General features: G+C 50.8%; 8 protein-coding genes across 8 annotated transcripts; 4 read left to right on the top strand and 4 right to left on the bottom strand.

Moving 5' to 3' along the window:
• Window positions 1-616: 616 nt before the first annotated feature.
• VTN77DRAFT_3340 (uncharacterized protein) lies at window positions 617-1,975 on the top strand (the record flags this gene model as incomplete). The annotated part of the gene is made up of 3 exons (XM_069419278.1): window positions 617-827; window positions 907-1,462; window positions 1,528-1,975. The coding sequence occupies 3 exons, from the start codon at window positions 617-619 to the stop codon at window positions 1,973-1,975; spliced, it is 1,215 nt and encodes a 404-aa protein (XP_069278609.1).
• A 1,022-nt stretch (window positions 1,976-2,997) lies between these two features.
• Window positions 2,998-4,911, top strand: VTN77DRAFT_3339 (uncharacterized protein; the record flags this gene model as incomplete). The annotated part of the gene is made up of 5 exons (XM_069419276.1): window positions 2,998-3,115; window positions 3,169-3,842; window positions 3,901-3,983; window positions 4,031-4,442; window positions 4,495-4,911. The coding sequence occupies 5 exons, from the start codon at window positions 2,998-3,000 to the stop codon at window positions 4,909-4,911; spliced, it is 1,704 nt and encodes a 567-aa protein (XP_069278608.1).
• Window positions 4,912-6,496: 1,585 nt separating this feature from the next.
• Window positions 6,497-9,002, bottom strand: VTN77DRAFT_3338 (uncharacterized protein; the record flags this gene model as incomplete). Its single annotated transcript, XM_069419275.1, has 12 exons — window positions 6,497-7,055; window positions 7,116-7,231; window positions 7,286-7,341; window positions 7,401-7,504; window positions 7,566-7,610; window positions 7,674-7,798; window positions 7,899-8,004; window positions 8,078-8,264; window positions 8,323-8,401; window positions 8,466-8,604; window positions 8,665-8,722; window positions 8,792-9,002. 12 exons carry the CDS (start codon window positions 9,000-9,002, stop codon window positions 6,497-6,499), a joined length of 1,785 nt encoding a protein of 594 aa, XP_069278607.1.
• Window positions 9,003-9,209: 207 nt separating this feature from the next.
• On the bottom strand, window positions 9,210-9,755 carry VTN77DRAFT_3337 (uncharacterized protein; the record flags this gene model as incomplete). Its single annotated transcript, XM_069419274.1, has 1 exon — window positions 9,210-9,755. The coding sequence occupies one exon, from the start codon at window positions 9,753-9,755 to the stop codon at window positions 9,210-9,212; it is 546 nt and encodes a 181-aa protein (XP_069278606.1).
• An 86-nt stretch (window positions 9,756-9,841) lies between these two features.
• Window positions 9,842-10,227, bottom strand: VTN77DRAFT_3336 (uncharacterized protein; the record flags this gene model as incomplete). Its single annotated transcript, XM_069419273.1, has 2 exons — window positions 9,842-9,854; window positions 9,911-10,227. 2 exons carry the CDS (start codon window positions 10,225-10,227, stop codon window positions 9,842-9,844), a joined length of 330 nt encoding a protein of 109 aa, XP_069278605.1.
• Window positions 10,228-10,479: 252 nt separating this feature from the next.
• On the top strand, window positions 10,480-10,820 carry VTN77DRAFT_3335 (uncharacterized protein; the record flags this gene model as incomplete). Its single annotated transcript, XM_069419272.1, has 2 exons — window positions 10,480-10,547; window positions 10,604-10,820. 2 exons carry the CDS (start codon window positions 10,480-10,482, stop codon window positions 10,818-10,820), a joined length of 285 nt encoding a protein of 94 aa, XP_069278604.1.
• Window positions 10,821-13,502: 2,682 nt separating this feature from the next.
• On the top strand, window positions 13,503-14,693 carry VTN77DRAFT_3334 (uncharacterized protein; the record flags this gene model as incomplete). The annotated part of the gene is made up of 2 exons (XM_069419271.1): window positions 13,503-13,943; window positions 14,001-14,693. The coding sequence occupies 2 exons, from the start codon at window positions 13,503-13,505 to the stop codon at window positions 14,691-14,693; spliced, it is 1,134 nt and encodes a 377-aa protein (XP_069278603.1).
• A 677-nt stretch (window positions 14,694-15,370) lies between these two features.
• Window positions 15,371-17,056, bottom strand: VTN77DRAFT_3333 (uncharacterized protein; the record flags this gene model as incomplete). Its single annotated transcript, XM_069419270.1, has 5 exons — window positions 15,371-15,445; window positions 15,500-15,573; window positions 15,636-16,872; window positions 16,922-16,980; window positions 17,029-17,056. The coding sequence occupies 5 exons, from the start codon at window positions 17,054-17,056 to the stop codon at window positions 15,371-15,373; spliced, it is 1,473 nt and encodes a 490-aa protein (XP_069278602.1).
• Between the last annotated feature and the right edge of the window lie 532 nt (window positions 17,057-17,588).

Genomic DNA, 17,588 nt, shown 5'->3' with positions numbered 1-17,588 from the left:
CGGTAACAAGCTTGCCTCTCCGCCGCCTTCATCCAAATGAACCAAACACTGCTCATTGCCGTTCGTACATTGCTCGAGAGATTGGAACCAATCCTCTCTGCTCTTTCTTTTGCCTTGTATCCTGCTCAACCATCTATACTTGAGTACAGCTCTACTGCTGTTTCTCCGGCAATTGTTGCAAGTTGCAAGTTGCAACCCCTCTCTCCTCCCCTCTTTTCATCCTGGGAGATCCGCGTGCCTCGCTCCAATCAAGTAGCTGTAAAGCAACCCTCCCTCACCCTCCCCAAGCAACCTGCGGCACATCACCCAAATATTGATCCCTGCGCACCCCCTCCTCTCTCATCCCGCGCTCAATTCCGGACACGGAATTACTTTGAATCAAGACTCGTGAGATTCCTACCTCACCGCCACCACGGCATCGGCTCCGTCCTTGCTGCCGGGTTGGAAGCTCTGCTCCTTCTGGCGGAGCGGGACACCCAGCTTCCTATCCGCAGTGATATCAGCGGAACGCTCCACGAGGACGGCACGGACGGCAATTTCATATCGAGCGGTGAATGAGAGAAGCTTCTTGTTGTTCTCAACCTTCTCTAACGACTTCTTCCGGTCCTCAGACACCATGAATAACGTCACGACAACCCCCTCTCCAAGCCCTGGGCCACCCAGCGGTTCGCCCTCACAAACAACGGGATCCGTTGCCAGCGCAGGGACAAAGCGGAAGAGAAGCCCAGTGACCAAATGCTACGCTGTAAAAGTCGGTTTCCGGCCCGGGGTATATTACAACTGGAATGATTGCCTGGCGCAGGTCACCGGATACAAAGGCGCTGTCTGTAAGTTTGCCGCTTGTTTGCTGCTTGTTTGTCAAGGGTATTTTCTCGAATGCTGACAGAAGTCTGCGCTTTTACTCAGTCCAATCTTTCCATACGGTCGAAGAGGCAAATTCATTTCTTACGGGCCAGAAGGTATCCTCTCCTCAGGGAGCCACTTCGTCCGAATCGGAGCCGACACGCTTCTACGCTGTACAACGCGGACGGGTACCAGGGGTCTACTCTGACTGGGCGAAGGCTCAGGAACAGATCAGAGGCTTTACTCGTCCCCGATACAAGAAATTTTCGACCAGAGCTGAAGCGGAAGAATTCGTACGACAGGGGCAAGAGCCCGGCTCAGTTCCAGCGGTCCCTGGTATGACGGTGGAAAACCCTCGCGACGAAAATGGCGTCGAGCTGCCAGCAGGCACGGGTCCTCTCCCGCCCGGTGCGGAAGATGGTTTCGATCCGAATGTCCTCCTAGACCCATCCACGGGCAAGATAGTGTACAAGACGAAAGAGCAGAAAGCGGCAACCAAGACCATGCCGACTAGCTCACCGGGCATGCTACGGATCTATACAGACGGGAGTTCACTACGCAACGGCTCGTCGACTGCGCGTGCTGGGGTAGGGGTCTACTTTGGACCGGGAGATAAGAGGTAGGCCGTCGAGATGATCCTGTCCGTGATACTCCCTATTGACACTCCTTTTTTTTCTCTCCCAGCAGGAATGTCTCCGAACCTCTCAAGGGCAATCGCCAGACGAACCAGCGGGCTGAACTGACCGCAATTCTTCGGGCTCTGGACATTGCCCCGCGACACCGCGACGTCACCATTTACACCGACAGTCGGTATGCCATTGATTGTGTCACGGTCTGGTGTGTCAAGTGGCGCCGCAATAAATGGTTGACGGCGGACGGCAAGCCGGTCGAGAACAAAGACTTGATCGAGTCGATCCTGGTCAAGATCGAAGAGCGCAACCTGCTCAAAGTCAAAACTCTGTTCGAATGGGTCAAGGGACATAATCGCAACCCGGGGAATGAGGCAGCCGACAAACTGGCCGTCAAGGGGGCCATGAAGGGGGTTGAAGAGAGTGCCGCTGAAGAGAGTGCCACCGCTCTTCCGGCCGATGAGGATATCCCTGATGAAGTGGTAGCCGACGATGATGTGTGATCAGACGATCCGTGTCATTCCCCAGCTATCTGATTCATGGAGAGATGACATGGTCCTGTGATGGATTCGACATGGGAATTGTGTCTTTTCTGTCTTTCTCTTTTTATTCTTTTATCTCTGGGACATGGGTCAGGGACGGCGTTGGGTTGATGGACATGTAGGATGTGTAGCAACACACCATAAATAGATAATTCATGGCACGAGGGATTGATGCGGTGTGAGATGCAAGATTACAGAATATAGACACAGGAATGGAGTCTGGTCCAATCCAGTTTGTATGGAGGTTCCTATTGTATTGTATTATCTTAATTGACACTACTTAGTCATATTAATAATCATAACGACAGTAAGCATACCTTATCGAATGGAAGCTCTTTTTCTGGGTCGGTGTCCCTGACCGCATCATCCGGCGGGGAACTTTAGTCAGTCCGGAATTCGAACCCGACAAAAACGATTGATCGGTCCAACCAGTCGATCAATCGATGACTCCATCGATAGTATTATTATTCATTATCTTAGGTTAAAAGCTTAACTATTTAGTCCGACTCCGCTGAGCTCCATTCGAAAAGCTTCCACCGTTTGACTGAACCTTCGAACCTCTTCTTCTCTTCGACCTCATCGTCGCTCTCTCTCCGCATCATCCTCCCGTCGCAGGCGGTCCTTTAGTCACCTACATCCGTCCTCATCTGGCTTATCTGGCAGCTCCAATCGCAGCAATTCAATCAATCGCCCCGGACCACTGAGGTGCGGGGAAGAAATTGAAGTCTACAGTTCTGTCTGTCTCTTCAGACAGATCACAGCACGTCTTCAAAGTGGCCTCCCGGGCAGGTCTGTCTCCGTCTCCGATGATTGCTGGACGGGTGTCCTTCCTCTTCACGGTCAGCATCCAAACTATAGTTGAATAACACTGGCTGGAATTGGAGGTTATTTGAGTTGTGTCTGGTAGTTAGTTATCCGCGGTACATTGCATCGCATCGCATCGCGTCTGCTGCTTGCCAAGTCAAGAATCAAAAAACTCCGACATGCCAACCCTCCAGACCAGCGACTTCAACATTGTGTGTGCCACCCTGGGAGGGTTTATCACCCTCTTCGGGCTGGTGTCGTACCTCTTCAAGGAGAGGTTCTATCTGTCTGAAGCATGTGCGTCATCCCACCTCTATCCTAAGTATAGTGCTGACTGTGCTCTGTTACAGTGATATCAATGCTGGCTGGCATTGCCTTCTCCCCCCATGCGGCCAACTTCATCCGGCCGCTGGACTACGCCCTGCACTCGCCGGTCAATCTGGAGGCCATTACCATGTACTTCACCCGCCTGGTCCTGGGCGTCCAACTGGTTCTGGCTGGCGTGCAGCTCCCCGGCCGGTATCTGCAAACGGAGTGGAAGAGCCTTGCTTTTCTCCTCGGACCGGGAATGACGGCCATGTGGCTGTGTAGCAGCCTGCTCATCTGGGGACTCGTGCCCAACATCTCGTTCCTGCAGGCCCTTGCCGTCGGGGCGTGTGTGACTCCGACGGATCCAGTGCTGTCGAACTCGATTGTCAAGGGCAAGTTTGCAGACAAGAATGTCCCGCGTCCGTTGCAGCGGATTATCGTGGCTGAATCGGGTGCCAATGACGGTCTCGGCTATCCGTTCCTTTTTATTGCGCTGTATCTCCTGAAATACACGCATAATGGTGGCCAAGGGTTTAGTGGGGGGGCTGGCAAGGCCATCGCGATGTGGTTTTACGAGACGTGGTGCTATGAGATTCTCCTGAGCGTCGCATATGGAATCGTCGTTGGCTGGCTGTCGATGAAATTGCTGCACTGGGCGGAGGAGAAGAAATACGTCGATCGGGAGAGTTTCCTGGTGTTTGCCATCTCACTTGGGGTAAGTGTCTTCACCCTGTCTTCAGTCAGACTAAAGAACGACCTCGCTAATCTTGTAGTTATTTATCATGGGCACATGTGGTCTGATTGGGACCGACGATCTTTTGGCTTGTTTTGTTGCCGGCAACGTGTTTACCCAGGAGTAAGTGCTGCAGCTCCAGCTCAAGTGTGTCGATACTGACGACTCAGTGACTGGTTTCGTCTGGAAACGATGGATGACTCGCTCCAGCCGACTGTCGACATGCTTCTCAACCTGGCCATTTTCATGTGGTTTGGCGCCGTGTGCCCGTGGACGTCGTTCGCGCAAAACGACATCGTCCCCATCTATCGGCTGGTCGTTCTGGGGATTCTAATCCTGATCTTGCGCCGGTTGCCCATAGTCATGGCAATGCACAAGTACATCCACCAGATCGAGCATGTGTACCAGGCGGCGTTCGTCGGGTTTTTTGGGCCGATTGGAGTGGGCGCCATCTTCTACCTGTCTGTCAGTCGGCAGTTCCTGTTGGAAGAGGTGCTGGTCGATGGGAAGCCGCGGGAGGACGCGCAGAAGGTGGCAGATACTACCAACGTGGTGGTTTGGTTCCTTGTCATCTGCAGTATAGTAAGTTGCCCTTCGCCTGTAGCTCTGTCTGCCGTCGATTCTAACCGTCCAGATCGTCCACGGCCTGAGCGTCCCCCTAGGCAAAGCTGGGTATCACATCCCACGCACCATCTCCAGCGCTCTGAGCAACTCCTCATCGACCATGGAACCAGAACCGATCTGCCTCCCCAGCAATCGCAGCACCCACAGCACAGCAACCCCAACACAACCATTCCACTTCCACCGAGGCCGCAAACGCGGCGATGCTCGACACAACCCGCCTCCGCAGACGGTCTTCCGGATCGGTCGGAGCATGGTCCGGGCAAGATCTCCGGCAAGGGATAGTGACAATAACAGGAATAGTAATAGTCCGCGAGAGCAGATGCCCGCGACCCCCGCGCCCGTCAAGCAGGAACCCGAACGGCCTGTGCGGCTGCTGAGTGAGGACGGCCGTGTGACGGGGACGCTGTATTCGACGTCGACGAGCTGACTGCAGAAACTCAAGTGCATCTGTCAAAGCGTTCGTCCGAACACCTTGAGGATTGGCTTGCCCATCAGCAACACAGTTGTCAAATTCCCGCGTTGCTGGTGGAATAAAAAGGTCGTACATATCTTACGTACGTACGTACAGTACATACTGCATAGACGCCGATACGAGTCGTACGACGATACTGTGTGTGAATCGCAATATTTGATGACCATGCACGTACATACAGTACATAGTTTACGCTCAAGTCAAGTTTTCTTTTCAACTCGATCAAACTCAACCTTTTGATGATGGAACTTTCTATCTGTCTTGTTGGTACAGATAAAAAGAAAAAAAATCCCCCTCTAGTTTTTGGTTTTGTTTTTGTTTTTGTCCTTTTCGCGTCTTGTCTTTCTTTCATGGAAATATTGTATTGATTTTTCCTGTGTCTGCCTACCTGTCTGTCTACCTGTTCTATTTTTGTCGTGTTGATCTGTCCATATCAATACCCAGGTCCATACCCAATGCATACGTCCGTACACGCCTTGATATATAGATAGATATAATCGATAGATCGAATCCATCAATTGCTCCACTAATAGATAGATAGAGATAGAGAGATAGAGAGAGAAGAGATAGACACACACACGTCCGTCAGTCGTTTGTTTCATCTAATCTAATCTAATCCATCTAGATGTTCATCTATCTATCTATCCATTCCATGTATACCCCGGTTCTGGTTCGTAAAAATAGATAGATAGATATATAACTAGTCACGTAAGTAGATAGATAGATAGGCCTGCTGTACCATTCATTAAGTCAATTAATTTATATATAGACCAGGGTTCTTCTATTCCGCGAGAAGGCGCAAGTAAGCAAGCAAGGAATGAAACACAAACGAAAAAAAAGATACGAACAAACGATTAATCTGATTAATTTCATTTCCATTTCATTTCTCTTCTGCTTCGTCGGGTCAATGTATTTATTTGACTGCCTATTTACTCCTTTTTGTTTCATTTCTCACGAGACACATTTGCTTTGCTTTGCTTTGCTTCTTTGCTTCTCTGCTTCTTCTGGTGCATAATATACTATACTGGTTTGGTTAATAGAACAGGTGCTTTGCAAAGTTCACTATTTGTTTTTATCCCTTATTTTTTTTATTTTTTTATTTTTTATTTTTTTTAATTTTAATTTTTATTTTCTTATTTCTTCATAATGCATGGAATACAATTGAATCAACGTTCATTCATATCATATCATATCCTTATTTACTACTACTACTACTACTACTGCTACTACTAAACGACTCGCTCGGCTCGTCTAGTCTATGATATATATGAGATGATTTATGGTTACTAGATAGATATTGTATATTCCCTTTCTTTCTTTCTTTCTAACAACTAACTATTATACTTTACTGTTCTGTTCTGTTCGTGGATATTGGTATTAACTGGCTGACTGACAAGTAGATCAATCGATTGATCGATCGGTTTCGGTTCTTCTCTCCTTCTCACACATGCATATTTATGTTCCGCTCCGTCCGTTGGTTTCCTGGCTGAATTCATCGCATCTCATGTCATCTCGACTCGACTCAACACATAGCTCATAACTAACAAATCTTCGATGGGCGAACCTCTTCTATCTCTATTTCCGTTTCTGCCTCTGTCTCGGCCGATGTGGGTGTACGTGGGACAATGTCTCTGTGTGCATCTCTGTCTCGCGCTGACGTGGTTGCAGAGGGCGAAGACAAAGTCTTGGTCTTTATCAGGTTGAGCTGCGAGTCTATCGGTTTCGGTTGCGTGTGCTTCGTCTCCTTCTCCTCCTTTTGCTTTTCCTGATTCTGAGTCTGAGTCTGGTGTAACTCGCGGCCTTCGCTTCCCTGTGCCTCTTCCTGCCCCTGTCCTTCTCCCTGTTCTCCGACGACTACCTGCTGAATCCTCTTCCTCGCCAGTTCTCGATTATGCAATACCCGCACGACCAAACACATCACGATCATTGTCACCGACATCACCGACGCAGTGATGTACCCTTTGTGGTAGCGCGGCGCGTCCACCTGCTGCCAGACGATGAGCGGGAGCCAGATCTGGACGATGTAGGCGACCTCGTGCATGGCAGCGAGGGTGATGGCGCGTTCTTCGCTGTCGTCTTCGCAGATTTCGTTTGCCCAGCTGGTTGCCTTTGTTAGAATTTGCCGATATATACATAAGATGTGTGTCTGCGTGTCTTACGCCATGAACAGCCCACCAACTGCATGTCCTGCTCCAAGAGTAATGAAGCAGGTCCATTTCCACCAGGTGGGAATCTTCCAGATGGCGAGCGAGACGTAGCAGATGACGTTGATTGTCTAGAATACTCTGTAAGTTTCTCTCTCTCTCTCATATAAAAAGGTCGGACTTACACCGCCAAAAACAAGAGGTGGCCACCGACGCCCGCGGAGGACCGTATCAGACAGCCCTGAGAAGGAAAATAGTCAGCAGCAGCCCTCTCTCTCTAAATAAGTGAGTTCTTGTTACAGGCATAAACAATAATCATCACAATCTGCACAGCCGAGCTCGCCGTCGGATAGCTGTTGATCTGCTCGACCGAGTACTTCGGGTGGGTGGAGTGTCGAAGGAACCTGTAGTAGCTGCATCAATAATCCGAATTCTCTACGACATCAAGACAGACGACAGACATACTGCTGGAATACAGGCTGGCCCCCCGATGAGCCGTTGCTGAAGGCTCTAAGAAAGTAGTGTCGGATCAGCAATCTGATCACCTTCACGAAGTTTTCACTCGGTTCTTACAAATAGAGAAGGCCCACAAGATAGACGTGCCAGGAGGACAAGATCCGCTTGATCTTCTCCTTGGTGTATTTAGCGCGAGGCTTTCGCCCTTCGAGTTCCATTCGTCGCCGAGCGAGGGCGATTTCCTAGTTTGGCAGTTAGCAAGCCCAAAATCCAAAATCCGCGAATCATATATATATAGATCTGATGTTTCTGAAACAGCCCGACTATGTGCTATGCACCCACCTTCTCAGTCAAATACCACGATTTCGTAATTTCAGGCACGTCAGGGACAATAAAATATCCGCTGAGCGCCATGGGCAGGGAGATGAGCCCGTCTACTAAGAAGAGCCTGTCCTGCTCTGTCAGAATACTCCATCCGTCGGATTCAGAGTGATAGTTCGATTCAATTATATGATACATACCACTGCCATCCCTTATACCCACCCACACCGCCCAGGTGATACACCCCTGCCATCAGGTATCCCGACACCATCGATCCGATGGAGCTGCAGATTTGGACGATGCAGGATCTCTTGCCTAGCTCGTCACGGCGGTACCATGAGCCGACTATATATTGGATTCCAGGGTAGTAGCCGCTTTCTGCGAGGCCTTTTTCGCTGTCAGTCTTTACGTCGTACATAGGTATTTATTTGATAGAGCAGCCTACCAACGAAAAATCGAATGACGTAGAACTGGTACGGGGAATTGCATTTCGACAGTGCTAGTGTCAGAATGGCCCAGATAACCTAGAGCACAACTTAGCGTGCTGCACCTTCTCATCTCCAAAGTTATAATATTATGCGGACTTACCTCCAGACTAGGAAGCCAGTATCGCGGTCGCGTGCGCGTCAGAATTATATTGCTGGGAAGCTGCCCGAGCATGTAGCCAATCGCCCAGGCGGCCTGTATGTAGTTCAGCTGGTTTTGATACAAACCGAGATCCTCTTTCCTGCAAAAAGCCATTAGCGATGCTTCCCAAGGACAATTTCAGTTCGTAATCAGCACGTACATCCCCGAAACAAACGCACTGTTGACATTGACCTGGTCCAAAGCCTTGACGAAGTATCCTTTTGTTTGAAGTCGTATTAGCAAATAGCCCTCCATCGAGTCTTGTTCAGGAGGAGACGGGGACACACCTATACAAGAAAAAGAGAGAATCGCCGCGTCCAGTTTGCAAAGCAGCCTGCGCTCCTCCGGCGGCTTGTCGAACGTGTCCCACAGATAGCTCACGAAGCGCGGCTTCTGCAGGTCCTTCCGGATGATGACCCCTTCTTCGACTTCGACTTCGACGTTCTCGCTCTCCTTGGCGGACGTCCTTACTATAGTTTCTGTCTTTGGCACCCCCATGTTGAGGCCAGACTTGTGTGATTTGCTTGTTGTGCTTGTTGTATCAGGAAAATTGACGAGGTAGTATCTACTGGCGATCAAACTGACAGGAGACACGACGTCATACGAGTCTGGTATCTTTCACAAAAGATCTTGTACATACATGATTAGATCTGAGGTGGGGTTATTCAACTTAATAACTTAATCCCTCAGGATAAAGCAGTCGTGTCATGGCCAGTATAGCTGCTGCTGGACAGCTGGCAACTGCGATATGCTCCGGCAGCCATCATTCCCAACAACGCTCGCACAGAGAACAGCATCCTCCCCATCCTGCAATTGGCGCATGTCGTACGACCGCGACGGGTCTGGCCCTCGAGAGCAGGAGTGAGTACCACGGACATTCCACCGGCGAATGGGACGCTGGGGAGGATGGTAGAAAGGGAGGCATTCCCCAGAGGAAAGCAGAGAGACCCGACGAGATTCAAGTGTGGTACTGGTACTGCCATCTCGTGTAATGTTACGCGCGCGTTCGATTCGATTTGAAAAATCATGGAGTGCGAGGAGCAGGAAAATCTGGCTTGAGGTTGCAGTTGCAGGCAGGTGCCGATCGAGGTGGTGGAGTGCAGCGCAGTGCAGTGCAGCTGTTGGAATGGCACGTCGAGAGTAATCCATCCAGTCGATCACAGACAGCCATGAAACCTGATCAGACAAGTTGATATCTTCCCATTGTGATCTTTTTTTGGTCATGCTGTGCAGCCTTGCACAGCTCAGCATGACTAAGGTGCTTTACCCAAGGAAGCTACTTGCAGGTCTGTCCAATGCCACCCACCATTTCGGATCATATCGAGTGTAGACAGGAGTCAATCAGTCAACCTGTTTTATTGTCAATGAATAAAATACAATAACCATTGCTTGAATCCAGCACTCACCTGCAGAGTCCCTTGTTGCATAGCTTGATAGCTAATAGTGTCACCAGCCAATCATGCCAATGCGCGCTTACATTCCTCCCGCTGTCGAGTTCATCTAATCTGGCCTGCTGCACTGTACGCCGTCTGACGAGAGCAACCCCCGTCCCACGACATAGCCACCTGATGCAGTCGAGATCGCTACCGATGAGATGAGGATGGCCGACGTGGCCGCCGGCTGCTCCGGATATCTGGATATGGTGTCGTGTCGCTGCGGGAGAAAACAGGGTCTGACAGCATGGAAGCGTCGATGATTCTTGTTGCTTGTCTTGTCGGGGCATGATCTGCTCTGCTCGCGTTATCAATCAATCAGCTTGATGAATGATCTACGTTGGCCGGACAACTCACCGTCGAGGGTTTCCACCTTTGCAGGCGCAGATGCACCGTGCAGATTCTGGGACAGTGGGCCGGTCTGGTCCCTTCCTTGGCGTGGAGAGTCTAATCCCGTGGAATGTTCTCATCAGAGCTAGATAGCAGCTACCTGGCTAGCTACTAGCTGACTGACATCTGACGAGTTCCAGCCGGCAAGTTCAATGTCGGAGAATTTCGTCCATATGGAGACCCGGTCATCTTGGCTGTACGGAGAATTTCATATCAGACTGTAAGAAGCTCAACTCTAACTAGTGGGGCGATAACTGCTGATAGAACTATATATAGAACTATATTCGACGAGCTATTAATATGTTTACGGTCAACTGCACACTCGCAACAACGGAGCGGCAATGACATCGCTCGAATCTTTCTTCTCCCCAGGCACTCCAAAAAGGGTCTTCACCCGCTCTCGATGCTCCTCTTTCGCCTCCAGCCACGCCGGCGTGTGGCCTTCGATCGGGGCCCTGCCATGGGCCGCGCCATCGCGGTTGATCCATTCTAGCAGGTCCTTGACATACGCTTCCTCCTGATTATGCAGCGAATGGAAGACTCTGCCGACTCCTTTTGCTGCGACTTTGGCCTTGTATTCTGCTCTCTGCTCGCTCTGTTCGGGGAGGTTGGCGTTCCCGGAGAAGACGGCGGCGACGACAATGGCCTGGAATTCGAAGAGCGTGAATGTTGCGGTGTAAAAGGGGACGCCGACGAATGCGGGCGTCGGATCAGGGATGTAGAAAATATCCTTGTGCAGGTTGTGGACCTGCGTGCCGTCCGTCACCAAGACTGTGTCGCTGGCTTGTGCTGGTGGTGTTTCGTCCTCGTGATAGTCGGGCAGAAACGGGAGGGTGATGTGGTATCCCGTGCAGATGATGATGGCGTGGATGTCGCAGAGTTTCTGGCCAGACTTGAGGTGGACGACGACCGGCAGCGGGTCGTCAGGTGCTAGTTGCGATTGCGGATTCCCCGTGATTTCAAACGACGCTATTTCGCTCACCCGGACGGCGTTCTCGGGCAGGGCGATGGCTGGAAGATCAAAGAGCCCGTTGCGGGAGCTCTGGTAGATTTCTCGAGCGACTGGGGCCAGTTCGCGGGCGATATCTGTCGACGAGACGCCTGCTCCGAGGAGGAGGATGTTCTAGCAGATGTTAACCGTGAGAGAAGCAGCTGGTGACAAATGTATGCTCATACCTTGTTCTCAAACCCTTCAGCATTCCTATACGCTTTCGAATGCCAGATCCTCGCAGGCCATCGCGATTTGGAGTCAGCCAGACCCGGGATGTCGGGGATTTTTGGCGCATGATAGTGTCCTGACGCAACGACCACAGCATCGAATGTCTGCTCGAGTTAACATTAACAAAATAGAAACTAGGGCGAATAATCGAGTACATAGCATACCGCATCATGTCTCTCTTCCCGCCACAACCCTGTGTGAGGATCCTTTTCCAATGTCGACCAGGTGACCTTCCACAGAGACTCGACTTTGCGGACATCCACGACTCTTGCACCGTAGATGGTCACCTTATCCGCTCCGCATTTGCGGGCCGTCTCTTGGATGTACTCTCGCAGGACTTCATGGCTGACAAAGTCGGGCGTGCCGTCGGGCCAAGCGTTGAGTTTGGTCCGCATCAGGCGGGTTGCGACGTTGTTTTTGAGGTTGTCGTAGCAGGGTCTTAGACAAGACATTAGCTGATGCATTTTCTGCAAGATTTTGATATCGACATACCCCGGTGGCGCATGCTGCAGCACAAGTCTCTGTTCGATTTCGATTCGCGAGTCGTCACCCGTCTGCTCTGCCTTTGACGCCTTGGTGGACGGGTAAACAGGTTCAATCGGTCGTCTGGGATCGTGGAGCCTGTTGCCGTCAGATTTGGAAAAATCCCCACAATTCTGAATAGATATCTAGGATATGGTTACTACCAAACACCCCCAGCAGCATGGTTCCTCTCAAAGACAGTCACATCTACCCCGGCGGCGAGAAGATGCCCAGCTGCGGCGACACCGCTGATCCCGGCGCCGATGACAGCGACGTGCTTTGCGTGGATGGATGTCATCTGTAGACTAGTCGTATTGACGAGTTGTTGAAAATCAGGGAAGAGCGTCAATGGGAAATAGCATGCACATCTAGTCGTCCTGCACAGACAGATGATGATTATTCCTGCGAGTATGGTTGATCTAAAACCGAGATATACCTGCTGAACAAGCAGCAGCAGCAGCAGTAGTGGTAGTAATAGTCCAGTTATGTCTGCACAGTACGTTCGTTATAGGCATGTAATTATTATTAATGCTCGAGGATAAGTCCATTCTTCCTACGTACTCTGTACTATGTGCATAGACACCTAGATAGCTATGCTAGCTAGCCTAGATAGAGAGAATGTATTAGGGCTGGGGCCATGATTACGATTCGGAATTTCACTCGCATCTTCCAAGTTGCTCCATGCGGAGATATGTGTTAAGTGATTAGTTGGATTCTGCATGTCGCAATTGAGCCTTTTCATGGTGAGATCGAATCGTATCGTATGACTTCTATCATATCAATCACCGATATCAGTGGAAATACTAGAAGACACTTGCTGGTATATACTAGAATATAGATATGTACACTTCGACTATCATAACACATCACATTGCTATCGATCATTGTAGCCGTCAATAAATAACGGTCAGAAGATCCTGAGGAAACTCCCTACCTACCTACGTAGGTATCTATTTGCCTGTCTACCAACTCTATCGATTATTAATTGAGGGGTTAGTCCCTATATACAGTTCAGTTATGCTGTCTTCCTGGGAAAAGAAAAACGTAATGAACCTTGCCGATGATGTGATCAACAAACACCCCCTCACTCACTCACTCACGTTCCATCCAAGGTTGGTAGCGTTATCGTCCTCCGTTCGATTCGATGTATTATTAATTATTTAATTAATTGGATCTTGATTGTTATCTGTTGCGGGGAAAAGAAATAAATCAGGAAATAGGTAATAGGTAGAGTATATAACGTAGTAGATAAACTGGGTAGATCCTCTTCATTCTGGATTATTATGATATGGATCTATATAGATCGGAAGTGTGGGATCCTCATCTATTATTATTATATTAGTTAGGTATCAGATACCCAGGTATACTTCTGCTTTCCTGTTTGAGTAATTCTCATCCTCCTACTAGGTATATATCTATCTATCGACTACTACCATGTCCCCCGCCATCGACCCCCGAATCATCGACGTCGCCCAGCCAAAAAAGACCAACCTCGACATCCCCATCCCAGCCCGGCAGCGTCTCGAGAAAGCTGGCATCGACCTGTCCGACGGATATCCCTACAAACCCGCCCGACCACTCTATCTCGACGACGTCTACCGCATCCGCAACGAGGAGCGCGCCTACATCGACGCCGGCACGCGCGCCGATCCGCAGAAAAAGGCCCTCCTCGGGGCTGCGAAGCAGGTTATCCATCTCACTGCGCATATCGGCACGGAGATCGTCGGGCTCCAGCTCAAGGACCTTACGGACCAGCAGCGCGATGAGCTGGCCCTGCTGATTGCCGAGCGCAGCGTTGTCTTCTTCCGTGACCAGGATCTCTCACCGCAGCAGCAGAGGGAGTTGGGCGAGTACTATGGCGAGGTGGAGGTGCATGTACGTGCATACACATCTATCTATATATATAAATGACTGCTCGTCTAACTTCGCCAGCCCCAAGCAGCCCAGGTCCCCGGCGTCCCCGGCGTCACCGTCATCTGGCCAGCGCTGCAAGCGACCGAACGACACGCCAGCTTCCGCAATCCCGGGGGCGCGTCGCGCTGGCACTGGGATCTCGTCCACGAGCGCCAGCCAGCAGGTATCACGCACCTGCACAACGACACCGTGCCGGCGGTAGGCGGCGACACGATCTGGGCCAGCGGCTACGCGGCGTACGAGAAGCTCTCGCCAGCATTCCGCAAGATCATCGACGGCCGCACGGCGATCTACCGCTCTGCGCACGCCTATCTCGACCGCGACGACCCTGCCGCTGGGCCGAAGTACATCGAGCGCGAGCACCCGCTGGTGCGAGTCCATCCGGTAACGGGCTGGAAGGCGCTGTGGGTGAACCGGGCAATGACGGTGCGGATTGTCGGGTTTGATAAGGACGAGAGTGACCTCATTCTGGGGTATCTGTGCGACGTGTACGAGAAGAACGTCGATATTCAGATGCGGTTCCGCTGGACGGCGGGGACGAGCGCGTTGTGGGATAATCGCATCACCATCCACAATGCCAGCTGGGATTACGAGGGCCATGAGCCCCGGCACGGGACGAGAGTCACCTCGCTGGCCGAGAAGCCGTTCTTTGACCCTAATGCGCCGACGAGGAGGCAAGCGCTGGGGTTGTTGGGGCCGGATGAGCTGTAGGCCTGTAACTGATGAGTGGACTTGATAGGTCAGTACATCAGGTCATATATAGTACTATATATTAGTTATATGTATATAAGATATGTTCAGACAGAGATAGGTAGGAGATGAGATGAGAGGAGATTAGCGGCGAGTGCATTGCATTGCGTTGCTATTTGATAGTATTATCTGTATCAAGCAGATTTATTCAGTCCAACTTTGTCGTTATTGTCTAGTTTAAGTCTAAGTCTAAGCAAGGAGAGAAGGAGGAGAGAAAAGGAAAGCAAAGTAGATAGATATATTTTATTTATATAGGTAGCGCAGATGGCATCAAGTTATTTGTCATTGATTGATTGATTGGTCCACATGAGACGATAATATAACATGATATGATATGGACTTTGGGTTGATTCAATTCTATGCATTATGAGGAAATAAGAAAAGCAAAATAAAACAGGACGAAATAGCAAACCAAAGCACCTGTCAACCGGCATATGCACCCGAAGAAAGAAACAAACGTGACTCGTGAAACAAATAGGTAGTCAATATACATGGACCCAATGAAGCAGAGAAATTAATCGGATTGATCGTTCGTTCGTATCTTTTCATTTCGTTCCTTGCTTTCGCTTCTCGTGGATTGGAATTAGTTCTATAATTGACTTAATCGTACAGACTCTTGTCTTGATGTCAGGTTGCTGCTACAGCTTCGCTCGCACCCGATCCAGCCCCGATGGCCCGTCGTAGATCTGCTGTTCGACGATGCGCGTGTTGATCTGAAGTCCGTCAGTCAGTCGATGCGTATAAATCGACAATGCTGTTCAACTTACATGCTGCGGACCCAGGTCTGCCACCTTTTCCACCCCTAGCAGGCGCATGCAGGTTTTGGTCTCGTCGGAGAGGACTGTAGATGTTAGTATTCGTATTCAGATAAAAAAAAAGATACGCTGATAAGAAAGGACCTACTTTGTAATGTCCGCTTAACACCCTCAACTCCACCTGCCCCCAAGCCCCACAACGCAGGTCGTCCGATACCCACGCCTCTTGCCCCCAAACACAATGCTTTGACCACGTCCGTCCCCCGTCGGATCCCGCCATCCACCCATACCTCTAGCTTGTTGAATACCTCCGGACAGTACTTGCGGATCTCCAGCAAGGTGTGCACCGCCGGAGGAGCCGTGTCCATCGCCCGTCCGCCATGGTTCGACAGGATGATTCCCTTCACCTGCGGGTACTGTGACGCGATGTACGCATCCTCATGCGTCTGCAGTCCCTTCAGAACAATCGGCAGCTTCGTCTGCTGGGCCAGCCAGGGCAGCGTTTCTTTCCACGTCAGCGATGGATCGGTCCCTGCAAACAGCTGCAGGCCCACTCCACCACCGCCGGCCTTAAGCACCGGCGTCCCATCCGCCGCCTCCTTCTTCGCAACCGTACTCGACACCGGCAACGAACTGGCGACCTGGTCGCTGCGCTGGTCGTCCTCGCGCTTCCCCGGCACCGGCGCGTCCAGCGTCAGCACCACGCACTTGATGTTCTTGAGCTTGTTGATGCGCGCCAGCATGGCCTCGCTCTTCTTCCGGTCAATCTGGACGTACAGCTGCCAGCCAAACACCTGGTCCGGCGCGGCATCCTTGACGATCTGCTCCGGCGACATGGAGGCGTTGTTGGAGATGAGCTGCATCGCTCCGAAGCTGCGACAGGCCTCGGCGATGCCTGCTTCACCGGCCGGATGGGCCAGACGCGCCATGGCGGCGGGCGACACGTAGATTGGCATGCCGACTTTGTGTCCCAGGAACGAGGTCGACAGGTCGCATTTCGAGCAGTCGATGAAAACTCGGGGTCGGAGGAGAATAGAGCGGTAGACCTCGTTGTTGAGGCGTTTTGAGACCAGGTCATCGGATGCGGAGTAGTAGTAAGCCCACGCTTTCCGGCTGATCTGCTTGGTGGCCACCTGTTCGATCTCGTCCAGGTTCAGCAGCGTCTCCATGGGCGGTGGGCCCTGTTTCTTTTCCTCAGGCTGCTTGTCTGCAGTCGGCTTGGGCAGGGTTTCGGGGTTGACGGTGCCCAGCAGGGCCTCGGGCTTGAGGTTCTCCTCGAGGGTGCCCGGCGGGTGGATGGGGTCATACTCGTCGGTAGCATCCTTGCCGGCCAGCTTCAGGATGACCTTGGTGCCACCGGGATGGCTGGCCAGGAAGTCGGTGACCTAGAAGCAATTCAGCAATGTCGACTAGAATTGTTGTTTGCTGACGTACATCGTAGACTTTGCCGTATAGGATGACCCAGCAGCTGTCGGGCGTGTTGTGCTTGGCGACTGCGGCTGTTAGTATAGCAACAATGGGGGAATAATATGATGACATGCCTTCTGCCGCGTCGAACGTCTTCCCCATGGTGAAGCACCCAATTGAAATGTAAATCGTCGGACTGAGAAGAGAATGAACAGAAGAAAAGAAAGGAAAGGAAAAAGAAGACGTTCAAATCAAAGAGACATATCATATCGGTGAGCATGCCGATAGCCTTCCCCATAATAAATCCACTAATCGATTACAATGCGGAGGAGTTAAGTGGCTCCGTCCAATCCGCACTCGGCAATTGAATCCTCCGCTGCAATAGCCGACGTTGTTATCATTACGGAGTACTCCATAATATCTACTCCGTACAGTCTGTTTACAGAACTCCATGATGCCATCCATGTGTTGCTCTCTTCTGATCCCATTGGAATTATTAATGACTCCAAAGTGGGAGATTGCTGGAAGACCGAAGAGTGGATGGGAAATGATAAAGAAAAGAATATTGAATTGTCAAAGGAAGACGCGGTGTCTAACTCCAATTGTCTTCTTTTGTCTTTATTATCATTATCATTTTTTTTAAAAAAAAGAAATGAGCAGGATTGCCCTCTATTGAGTGCTTTTGTCAATAAAT

This window comes from Rasamsonia byssochlamydoides, assembly GCF_041956645.1.
Source record: "Rasamsonia byssochlamydoides strain NRRL 3658 unplaced genomic scaffold VTN77scaffold_23, whole genome shotgun sequence".
Taxonomy (NCBI): domain Eukaryota; kingdom Fungi; phylum Ascomycota; class Eurotiomycetes; order Eurotiales; family Trichocomaceae; genus Rasamsonia; species Rasamsonia byssochlamydoides.
Note: the sequence above shows the minus strand (reverse complement) of the source record. Positions and strands in the feature narration are given on the sequence as shown.